This window comes from Esox lucius, chromosome 5 (genome assembly GCF_011004845.1).
Source record: "Esox lucius isolate fEsoLuc1 chromosome 5, fEsoLuc1.pri, whole genome shotgun sequence".
Lineage (NCBI taxonomy): Eukaryota > Metazoa > Chordata > Actinopteri > Esociformes > Esocidae > Esox > Esox lucius.
Window position 1 is genome coordinate 6,717,702 of NC_047573.1, and position 12,244 is coordinate 6,729,945.

Sequence of the window (12,244 nt, forward strand, 5' to 3'; positions counted from 1 at the left end):
AAAGGCCCAACGGTTCTTTGTTTCCATCGAATGTAGACCCGGATAAAGAGAACATGTGAGAAATGTGCTACTCTAATGAAAGGTGTTTTTTAGAAACAGTGTGAATAATGGAAAACAGACTTTCTTTGAATGTTTGTTCACATGGACTTTGGGCTGCATTAATGAATGTGAATGGACACTGCTGTGTTGTTCAGATTTAGGTGGATAACTTTCCTGCTAGCCACAATTCTCAGGGTCAATAGAAAATGCACAGGTGGAAACAGAGGGATGTAAAAGGGCAGTGTGGTGGTGGTAATACACAGCTCAGTCAACCCTCTTTCTTTCTCACGCCATCTCTCTCTCTCTCTCTCTTTCATTGGGATGATATGAAGACAGATGAAGAGTTGGACGGAGAATAAGAGAAAGTAATCTCAGTTTGGACAGAAAAGAGTACCACGATTGATACCTCACTGCTCTCCACTCTACGAATAACAAAACTTTGTATAAAAAAAAAAAGAATTACTGAAAGTAAAGAGCAAGGGAATAAGTTTGGAGAGAGTGGACATCCTTTTAAAACTCTGGGCTACTATCACACAAACAACCTTCTACATCAATAACAATTTGCTTTGCTGGTGGCATTTAGTACCTCTGTAAGACATTTAAAAAGATTTACCCAGCATGCTGTGCCTACAGTGTAACCCTCTTTACGTCTTAGAGGGTATTACACATTCTTCTGGAATCTAGTAATGCTTTTCATCCTCATTTTGGGAGCTGTAATATATTGCTAGAATATGTCTGCTTTGAGATTTTCCTTTTAACAAGACATATTTATGATGCAATATATTGATGGAACCCTTTTTGGTTCAGTATAGCGTATTTTCTTCCGGCAGTCTAGTATGTTGGGTTGTGACAGACAGTGCATATGAAATGCTATTGAATGTGTCGGCCCTTGTTTCTCAGACCATGGGCCTCCAACTACCTCACAGCGCTATGCTTATCTTACTACCAGTGTTTGTTCTACCAACGTTTTTCCCCTATGCTTATCTTACTACCAGTGTTAGTTCTACCAACGTTTTACCCCTATGCTTATCTTACTACCAGTGTTAGTTCTACCAACGTTTTTCAACTATGCTTATCTTACTACCGCTGTTAGTTCTACCAAAATGTTTCACCTATCCTTTTCTTGCTACCAGTATCTTACTACTCTTGATTCTTCCAAAGTGTTTTACCTATGTTTATGTTACTACCAGTGTTGGTTGTACTACAGTGTTTCACCTGCATTTTTCTTACTATCAGTGTTATTTCTGTTGAAGTGTTTTTCTTTTATTTATCTTCCAGCGTTAGTGCTATGAAAGTGTTACTTACTATGGGAATATACAGTGTCTCTCAAATGTATTCACCTCCCCTTGGACTTTTCCACAGCTTACTGTGTTACAACATGAAACTGAAATGGAAATTAGGAGATTTTGCCACTGATAAACACAAAGTGTCAAAAATATATATATAATTACAAATACACAATTACAAAAAATAAAATAATTATTTAGTAAATATTTAGCTGGGATATGAGTATTTGAATTGGTTTCTACCAGCTTTTCACATCTGGACACAGCAAAGTTTGTCCATTGCTTTGGTGAACAGCAATTTTCAATTTCTTCCACATATTCTCAGTTGGATTGAGACTTCAGTAAGGTTTATTCCAGGATTTCTCTGTACTTGGCTAGATCCATTTTGCCTTCTGTCTTCACAAGCTTTCCAGGCCCTGATACAGAGAAGCATCCCCATAGCATGATGCAGCCAACACCATGCTTTGCAGTAGAGATGGTTTTCTCAGGGCCATGTGTGGTCTAAGACTTGTGCCAAACGTAGCTCTTAGCTTTGTGGCCAAAAAGTTATATTTTGGTCTCAACAGACCATAGAATCTTCTTCCAATCCAGGTCTCAGTTTCCCACATACCTTCTGGCACACTCTAGAATTATTTTCAAACATGGCTTATTTTTCCACTCCCAGCTCAGCCTGGATACTCCGTTTTTCAGGATGGCCTGTTCTAAATATGGATTAACAGTTTTGCCATATAGGTTATTCAGTGCCTTGGGAATATTCTTACATTCTATCCTACTCTTGTTGGTTTTTATAGGACCTTATTCCAGAAATGGTTTTGAATTATTTGAATGTTCCTTTGTCTTCATAATGAAGTTTTTTGTTAGGAATGTTACTGTGGCAACTCCCAGAGACACGTGTATTTATCTAAATTACTTTACTTCTAAGAGAGTTGTTTTTAATAATTAGATTGGTGTTAATCAATGGCAAAACTCCTGATTAAATCCATTTTGATTTCATGTTTTAACACAATACAATGTGAAAAAGTCCAAGGGGTTGAATACATTTGAAAGCCACACTAATATGCTGCTCTCAATGATTACAATTTCACTACCAAATAAATGTATGTTGGGGAATCGACTGTGTCTGAAAGACTAATCGTATTAAGCACCCTCATAATTTAATTTATGTTTTATCACTTGCTTTGATTGTTTTCCCTGTTTTATTTTTTATGCTTGATTGTCGTGTTTATTGTTTTAAGTGGTTCTAATCTAAATGCAGATTTACTAATAAATATTTGTTGGCAAAAATCAAGAAGAAAGTTTGTATCTCTTGGGGTGAATCAGAAAGAAATTCAACAACTTTTTAATTCTGCAGTTGTTGACTTGAGTCTCCTCTATTCCGCTTGAATGGGGAGAGTGAAAGAGAGCGGGAGATGGAGTAGGTAGGAAAAGAGAGGAAAAGGAGAGAGACTTTGGGCTAATATTTCCTCATTATATCGAGGACATCCTCCACTGGAGAGCAGCTCTCCTTTGGAATATTCAATTTGACTTTCTCTCAAATGTGCCAAAATGAGGAGTTATAACCCCTCTGCACACTTTTTGACTTGAGGATATTATCTCCCCAACTGTTGAGTCTAGATATAAAGATATGAATCCATGCGCAGTTGCTGCCATTTATTGATTATGGGGATGCTGGATTGTGATATTTATATTTATTTCATAACAGTTTGTCATTCTTAGATTTTAGAAAAATCCCTGCCATATATTTCACTTACTTTTTTTTTTTTTTTTTACCATTGTCACTGTTAATATTGACCTCTTTCAATGCTTTTTAAACTTTTCTAACTTGCTGTATTCATTGTGTTTTGGTTTTGGTTTGTTTTGCTTAATTTTATTTTATAATGGTGTTTTGGCTTTTCTCCCCATATACATACCATATTCTTGAATTTGAAACCCATAACCCGTATTTTATGTTCACATTTGTTTTGTGTGGGTTTGCCATATTCTAATACAGTAGTATATATTTTGCACTTTACCATATCATCAAGGGTTTGTAATCTATTTTGTTTCTTTTATATCACAATTTAACAGTGCTATATTTTTTGTCTTTGATTGCTAATCATTTGAATGTTCTATTTTATAGAGAGGAATAATAAAAGCATCCCTGACAACCTTTCAATCAGTTGTGTTTACAGGGAGAAGAGTTCATTAAAAGAATACATTAACTAGTGGCAATTAAAGGAATACAAGGGCATTCAATTAATACTGTAACCATTAGGGCATTCAGGGAATACAGTAATCATTAGGGTATTCAAGGAATACAGTACCCATTAGGGTATTCAAGAATACAGTAACCATTAGGTAATTCAAGGAATACAATTACCATATTGGTATTCAAGAATACAGTAACCATTAGGTAATTCAAGGAATACAATTACCATATTGGTATTCAAGGAATACAGTAACCATTAGGTCATTCAATGAATACAATAACCATATGGGTATTCAAGGAATACAGTAACCATTAGGGCATTTAGGGAATACAGTAACCATTAGGTCATTCAAGGAATACAGTAACCATTAGGTCATTCAGAGAGTACAGTAACCATTAGGGTATTCAAGGAATATAGTTACCATTAGGGTATTCAAGGAATACAGTAACCATTAAGGTATTCAAGCAATACAGTAACCATTAGGGTATTCAAGGAATACAATAACCATTAGGGCATTCAAGGAATACAGTAACAATTAGGGGCATTTAGGGAATACAGTAACCATTAGGGTATTCCGGGAATACAGTTACCATTAGGGCGTTCGGGGAATACAGTAACCATTAGTTAGGAAAATAGTTAATTGCATCCCTTTCTGAAAAACATTGTAAATCCAGCACTGTTTTCAGTCTAGTGGGGAATTCCTGCCCTATGATGTCCAGGCTGCTGGCGGTTTTAATTCATATTTTGTCATTAAATGAACATAAAGTCCAATGGAAATTGTTGCCTGTCCTTTTAACCTAACCTCTCCAAACTGGAGAGATGTGGGGGCCTGCCACATTGTGTTCCTGGTGCAGTTTATTTACCTGAGACATCAGGCTCAAGGATTCAGTCTAGAAACATCTGGGTTTCTTGCCCAACACTCAGGCACCCTGCTGCCTAGTCTCTGATAGTTGCAAACACCTTGTGTCCCAGGTCTAAATTAGTCTCTGATTAGAGGGGAGGAAAGAATATAAAGTCGTTGAACTGGCTTTCAGGCCGTTTTAAATTTGAGGTGTACCGTATTCAGCTTTATTGCAGCCAAGCAATTTTGTTAATTACTATAATTTGCACAACAGTCTACCTCAGCCTCTGTCTGCTGCTGTCTGTCGGGTCATTGAAGCAGGGAAGCACAATGCAGTTTGTCAATGTTGGACGTCGGTCCCCTCGGTCCATCAATGCTTCAGTCTCTGTATTTGTCTGCTAGGATTATGCAGCGTGTTAACGCTTTAAAGGTACAATCTCTTTACTTGTCCGGTAGGATTATGCAGCGTGTTAACGCTTTAAAGGTACAATCTCTGTACTTGTCCGGTAGGGTTATGCAGCGTGTTAACGCTTTAAAGTTACAATCTCTGTACTTGTCTGGTAGGACTATGCAGCGTGTTCATGCTTTAAAGTTACAATCTCTGATTCATACATAATTTAGGTAATTTAATAAAGGATACAATCAAGTAAACAATAACAGTATATCTTTAAAAATTGTGAGTCCTTGCAACGATGGCTCCATCCATGAATTTGAGAAAGGTTACAAATCTTCAGCCTCTTCTCTCAGCCACATGCCGAGAAATTGATGGTGCTGGAGCCGCCGTTTTGTCGTTCGAATTAGGGACTGCAGCTTTGAGGTACAGCGCAATTCTTTTCCGCGGAATGCCACTGTACCCCACTTCCCCGAGTGAATGCTGGAGGCACAGTGCATGTTTGAGAGGAGGCTCATTACCAGTGTCTAGTCCCTCACAGGGATCCATTTTGGGCCGTTCACAAGCCTTCTCTCTCTGAGACTTGCTCTGCCTTGTAAGCAGCAGCGGAGAATTTCCGTTTTCCCCTTTGGGCTTGGCTGAATGACAGTGCACACCGCTTGATACTTCTCTCTGTTAGTGTTCCTGATGGTTTCCCCCGTCTCCAACCAACCGTCCAAGCAGCCACCTCCCTGGACCTAAGGCTCATTTACTTTAACATGCCGTTTGGGGAAAACGTTGCATGCATCCCCAATGGCACCCGCTTCACTGTAGTGTGCACTACTTTTGAACTGAGCCCTGTTAAGGGCAGTGTACTATGTAGAGGATAGGATGTAATTTGGGATGAAGACCCTGCCTGCTTGCCTGCCTCCGACCGACCGACCGACAGCTCTTGAGGTCTGGGGCTCAATTACTTTGTGGAAAACATTTCCATGTCTCCTTGGCCCATCTCACGTTTTGATATTATATTTGATCTATGGTGTATTTTATATTGCTATGCAGTTGGTCTATGGAGCAGTTCTTCTATTCCCTCCAGTGCTTGTCAAATTATGATTCTTGTCTGTATGAGAAATGCGTTTGTATACTGTATGAGTTTGTTTATGAATTTGAATGAGAAAGTAAAAGAAACGGTACTAACTTACAACACCAGCCAGAATGTGGAATGATGTAATTTATTTTTGCTTGCTCGGCCGGTTGGCTTGCGTTGCTCGACTTAATATGCATGGGCTTGCTTTTACTGCATTTTTTTTGTTGTTTGTTCAGAATTCAGGATTGTATAATCTGTTCAGTTTACTCTAGTTATTCATTCTCCATTTTTTTTTTAAATGCCTTGAAGTAGACAGCCCTTGAGGGTGTAAATGGCTGGATGGCTTTTAGTCGTGTTTAGGGATTTGAATTGCTTGTTTAAACATTCATTACACCGCCAGTTGATCAGAACGCATTTTTGAAGTGTGTTCTGAAATTGTAGCCTGTTTGATTCAGCAATACCACCGCTAATAGATGCACTATCTGTATTACTTGTTGTAAACGGACAACACCGTTGTCTTGAAATACTAAAAGACGGTTCACAAAGGCAACTTCGTTCCTTTCATTAATGTTTAATGCTGACGTGTCTCTTGCTGTTTTCATATTCAAACACTCTCACTCTCTCTCTATTCCTCCATTACAAACTTCATAGGGTATTACTCTGAAGATGTCGTCTTATATAGTTCGTCACCTCTCATCTCTTTGTTTTACCCTTCAGTGTGACTCTTTCTTTCTGGTTTAAACCGTGTTTGCATTCCAAATATTACCCCATTCAATTCACTGTCAGCTTCTTTTGACCACAAGGCTCTGGTAGTACACTATACAGGGAATACGGTGTCATTCAGGACATTGGCAGCACCTTAGCTTAGCTCTGTTGTGAATTATTCAGGGCCTCTTGGTTGCATCCAGGCAGGCAGATCTCTCGCTGACAGGAAGTGCCATACCACCCCATGATTTGACACACTTCCAACACACACACACACAGACTTCCGACACACTTCCAACATGCACACACACACAAACACATAGACAGCAGCCTTGGTTCGATGATGTATGTTCTGACAGCGTGCTCGAAAACTGTGGCTGCGTCCCACAAGGCAACCTACTGACTATGAAGTGCACTTTTGACCAGGACCTGCATTGCTCTGGTCGAGGGCAGTGCACTAGCTTGTATATAGGGTGCCAATTGGGACTCAGATTGTATTACTATTTCATTAGCCTGGATTTCTATCCGAGCAACTGATTTCTACATAACTCCACCAAAGCTACAACTTTTAGTCATTTAAATTCACCAAACATTAGCAGTTACAGTACTCAGCTCGCAGGAGAGATAACAGTTGCTGTGAGGAAATCGCCTGTTGGGCCTCCTGGACACTGCATGGACCAGCTCCATCTTCTAGCATGCTGATGAGATTGAACAATAGAGCGTAGTAGCTGTCTGGGTTGTTGTTTTACAGTAGAAAATGGGCAGCGGTATATGTGTGGGATCTAGGTGTATATTAAAAGGCTACGTTTTCATTCAGTCAGCATGAGATTCCTCACTTGATGTTAACCCACGTTCATTTACACCAATACAACTAATCACAACTTTTGGTTCTGTTTTCCTAAACCCTGCTCCCAGATCTGTCCACCTTAACTCTGCTCCCAGCTCTCTCCTCCTAAACCCTGCTCCCAGATCTGTCCACCTATACTCTGCTCCCAGCTCTCTCCTCCTAAACCCTGCTCCTTGATCTCTCCTCCTAAACTCTGCTCTCAGATCTGTCCTCCTAAACCCTGCTCCCAGATTTGTCCTCTTAAATCCTGCTCCCATCTCTCTCCTCCTAAACGCTGTTCCCAGCTCTCTCCTCCTAAACCCTGCTCCCTGATCTCTCCTCCTAAACCCTGCTCCCAGATTTGTCCTCTTAAACCCTGCTCCCATCTCTCTCCTCTTAAACCCTGCTCCTTGATCTCTCCTCTTAAACCCTTAAACCCTGTTCTCCTTAACCATGCTCCCAGATCTGTCCTCCTAATATGTTGTCCCAATCCTGTTCACCTATAGCCTGGTACAAGATCTGCAGATTTGTTTGTGTTATATAGCCAACTCTTATAGTGCATTGCTTTGCATGACAATCACCATAGAAATTAGCAAAATTCATAAGCTGGGCTATCTGTTACCCTCCATGGGCGTACCCAGACAGGTGTCCACGGTATAGGTCCGTCTATCTGTTGCACTCTGTAGATGTGTCCAGGGTAGAATCCAGGCTGGATTCTGTTCTGGCCCGGAGGCTCAGTGTGATGTGTTTCCTTCCAGGCTACCGAGGTCAGAAAGGAGAGAGGGGTCAGCTTGGCTTGGGGATACCAGGGGCCCCTGGTCCGGCAGGTACACCAGGTAAGAATTCCACCTCACACACACATGCATGCACAGACATACACGCCAGGGCTCCCATTGGCTGACTATAGCCGGCTTTTAGCCGATACAAAAAAACGAAAAATCTGTAAAATGATTGGCAGCTGGCCAAATTCCTCATAAGCGACTTCAGTGGAGTGTTCTCTAACTAGGCATAACTGACAATGATGTTCAGTGTGCCTGCGGAGACGGGATTGTCTCTGAAATAAAGATGGCCTCAGGGTGTTGGTCAGGTTTGATTGCCCAACGGCAGTGGTTCACTTTGAACAGGCCAAGATGTGCGGCAAACACAGGCATGCTCCTCTGATACAACAAACAGCCCTGTGCAACTGAAACCAAGTGCGCTGCCTGAATACGAGGCACTCACAGTCTCCCTTTGCGTGTCTTTCAGAACACTTGCCACGCCAACATCCATTCGCGAAACACTCCGGGCTAACCCAAAAGACATCAGTGTCCCCGAAAGCCTTGTTCTGGTGAAGCCACTGGTTTTGAGGCAAACCCGGGCCAAATTAATGCTTCTGCAGTTCTAGAACAAATGAATTGCATTGGCGTACATAAATCGCTTTGTTTTGTTATTTATTTGACTGACTTTTAAACAGACAGTACACATTACTGTGTAGGTTACAGGAATAATGAATGGTTCTGTCAGCTGTGTCTGGTACATTTCTCAAATGTCCAGGAAAACAAAATGCATCTAGTCACCTATGGAAGCCCTGGGACACAAACGCGTTGCAATGTACAGTTTTGAATCCCCAACTCACATTACAGTTCAAAGGATTCAAATAATTGAACAGTCATGAATCTCTGGACCCCTATGGACACCTGAATGCTGTATCAGATGCACTCCATATTTTAATTTGCTCTGGCTAGGGGCAGTAACTAAATTACTTCAAAGTACATTCAACGCACCTCCCTCTCCATACCACCAGTTTACCCATGACCTCTGAACCTGAGCTGGTTTTTGACGGACCCACAATCTGAAGGCCACGTACTGTCAGTCTGTGAACTTGGCCCGGACTCAAGAATACCAGAGCTGCTACTCTTCATTGATGCCCAAGGCTGTTCAGGCGTGACATGAGGGCTTGGCGTTGTGGGGCCTTTTTCAGCAAATGAGTAAAACTCACTTCAAAGATGAGCACTTCCTTGTAGCGTTCCGACAAAAATATTATCTGGCTGGTTCACACAGCAGAAAATCTTCAGCTACAAACCAGGCTCCTCTAACAGCAGAATGTTTGCAAAAGTGTGTGCTGTTGTTGAGAGCACCTGTCTCAACTTAGTCACTACTAGGTTGACAATGCAGTCATGTCCAGGAAGTCCTTAAATGAATGGCAACCATCTGACATTTCACACACACATACTTGCTTTGAAGAAGCAGTGGAATTAAAGCTAAGACTTACAGCCATTGAAGCAATCGTTGCATCAGTGTGTTTAGTATAGTAAGTTATTTAAACACACAGTCCGTACCACCATGGTGTACAGACTGGAAACCTGCTGGAAATGTGAAAACAACGGAAACCTCCTTCAAGCCGACGTTAGCGTGTTCACAGAATCTAACATTAGTGACATTAGTGTGTTTATAACAGCTGTCACAAGCTGACATAATATCCATCATGTCAAGTTTATGGCATCAAGTAATGTTTATGTTGGAGGGTTTAGGTCTTACTGTCAGCTGTAGCCATGGATAAAAGTTATTTCCATTTAATGTATTCATTTAAAAAAAAAACATAATTAGCATGCCAACTGAACTAATGAGCATAACCACTAATAATGAGTTGCTCTTTTACTCTGAGGTTTCAAGAAGACACAAAACAATTAGTATATCTTCCCTGGAATGGCCCTTTTAAGCGCAACATCCACTTTTATCTCTTGTATTCTGTTTCGTCAACACTATCGCAGATAGATTACGTTTTGCCTGGGGCAACACCACAAAGGGTTTTGGTGCAAAACATCAACTTTTATTTTTGATCTTCATTGATAGTGTGCGTGTGTGTGTTTTCAATGTTCTTTTTAACAGTTGTAGGTTCTTTATTCATTTGGAAGGGGGGCGGTGCCAAATTATGTTTCATCATAGAGGATAACTATGTCTCAGTCCTCTCTGCTTCTGCCTGAAGTCTGCATATTTCACTCCAGCCCACAGAGGGGAAACCATTGGATTTGAGTGTTCAAAGCCTGTTTCCCTCTACAGGTGAACCAGGAATTGGCATCCAGGGGCCTGCGGGCCCTCCAGGTTCCCCGGGGCCACGGGGCAAGTGTGACCCCAGGGATTGTCTCCAACCGACCGCTCCATCCCGAAAGAACGGTTAGGGGAGCCCGTCATAGGATAAGGGCCGCCTCAGAGGGCAAGTGCCCAGGGAGGGCCAGGGGCCCCTCTCCCATCCAGTCTCCATCTCCTCTACGTCAGTCAACCACAGGCACAGGAGCCCAGCTCTGGAGCCCGATCAATCCGTTCATTTCCGAAGGACAGTACGGTCCTGGCAGTCTGTTACTACAGCTCACCTCTGTTTTTGCTTCACAAAGGAAACCATAGAGGCACATACTGTTTCTATCACAACGCTCCTCCGACAGTGGCAAGCTGACTCCTGTACAGTGGCTCGGTTTTGTAATGCCCCCCCACCCCACACCCCCCCATTCACCAATGATAGTTAACGATAAAGTTGGTGGAGGGGAAACGGATCCTAAACATTTACCTGGGGGAGTCTTTACCCCAGAGTGCTCACAACTGCCTGTTGGGTTTTTTCCATTACAGCAGAAGCAGTGAAATTCAATTATTTTGTTGCTCTACACTGACGGCTTATTTCAAATGTGACCCAAACCATTATTATAATTGTGGCTATGATGATCTGAAGTGCTGTTTAATTTATTTCTTGTTTTCTCTCAATCCCTGCTGTGACCTGATGCATTCCATATTATTTCACATTCAGTCTTTTGAGACCGTAAAAAGAAGCCGTTTCTCTCTAATACTGTCGAGGGAACAATCTCTTAATGATTTCATGATGCTTGTTTGTTGGGGAAAGCTATGCACACGTTCAGTCTCAGACGTTTTAATTATGAATTGACAGGCAGTTCAACCTTAGTTGGCTGTTTAGAAAGAAAACATCTACTTATTTTTACCTGATGTGAGTACACTGTATATGTATTATACATTATACATATATATGTATGAGTACACTGTATATGTATTATACATTATATATGTATGAGTACACTGTATATGTATTATACATTATATATGTATGAGTACACTGTATATGTATTATACATTATATATGTACGAGTACACTGTATATGTATTATACATTATATATGTATGAGTACACTGTATATATGTTATACATTATATATGTATGAGTACACTGTATATGCATTATACAATATTTATGTGTATATATATATACACTCACCTAAAGGATTATTAGGAACACCATACTAATACTGTGTTTGACCCCCTTAATTGTACATGGCATTGATTCAACAAGGTGCTGAAAGCATTCTTTAGAAATGTTGGCCCATATTGATAGGATAACATCTTGCAGTTGATGGAGATTTGTGGGATGCACATCCAGGACCTCCACCAGATCCCAAAGATGCTCTTTTGGGTTGAGATCTGGTGACTGTGGGGGCCATTTCAGTACAGTGAACTCATTGTCATGTTCAAGAAACCAATTTGAAATGATTCGAGCTTTGTGACATGGTGCATTATCCTGCTGGAAGTAGCCATCAGAGGATGGGTACATGGTGGTCATAAAGAGATGGACATGGTCAGAAACAATGCTCAGGTAGGCTGTGGCATTTAAACGATGCCCAATTGGCACTAAGGGGCCTAAAGTGTGCCAAGAAAACATCCCCCACACCATTACACAACCACCACCAGCCTGCACAGTGGTAACAAGGCATGATGGATCCATGTTCTCATTCTGTTTACGCCAAATTCTGACTCTACCATCTGAATGTCTCAACAGAAATTGAGACTCATCAGACCAGGCAACATTCTTCCAGTCTTCAACTGTCCAATTCTGGTGAGCTTGTGCAAATTGTAGCCTCTTTTTC

General features: G+C 41.1%; 1 protein-coding gene across 7 annotated transcripts in view; it reads left to right on the plus strand.

Moving 5' to 3' along the window:
- The window catches only part of LOC105008930 (collagen alpha-1(XIX) chain), a 156,305-nt gene extending 144,947 nt beyond the window's left edge, over positions 1-11,358 (plus strand). For 4 of the 7 annotated variants that reach the window (XM_029119675.2, XM_029119676.2, XM_034292018.1 and 1 more), the window contains 2 exons: positions 8,102-8,179; positions 10,383-11,358. In XM_029119675.2, the coding sequence (XP_028975508.2) occupies positions 8,102-8,179; positions 10,383-10,501 (197 nt within the window). In that variant the 3' untranslated portion in view covers positions 10,502-11,358. Of the gene's footprint in view, positions 1-371; positions 1,489-8,101; positions 8,180-10,382 lie in introns of those variants that run through there. The other 3 variants (XR_004575728.1, XM_013133880.4, XM_029119679.2) reach the window with 2 other exon arrangements.
- Positions 11,359-12,244: the final 886 nt, after the last annotated feature.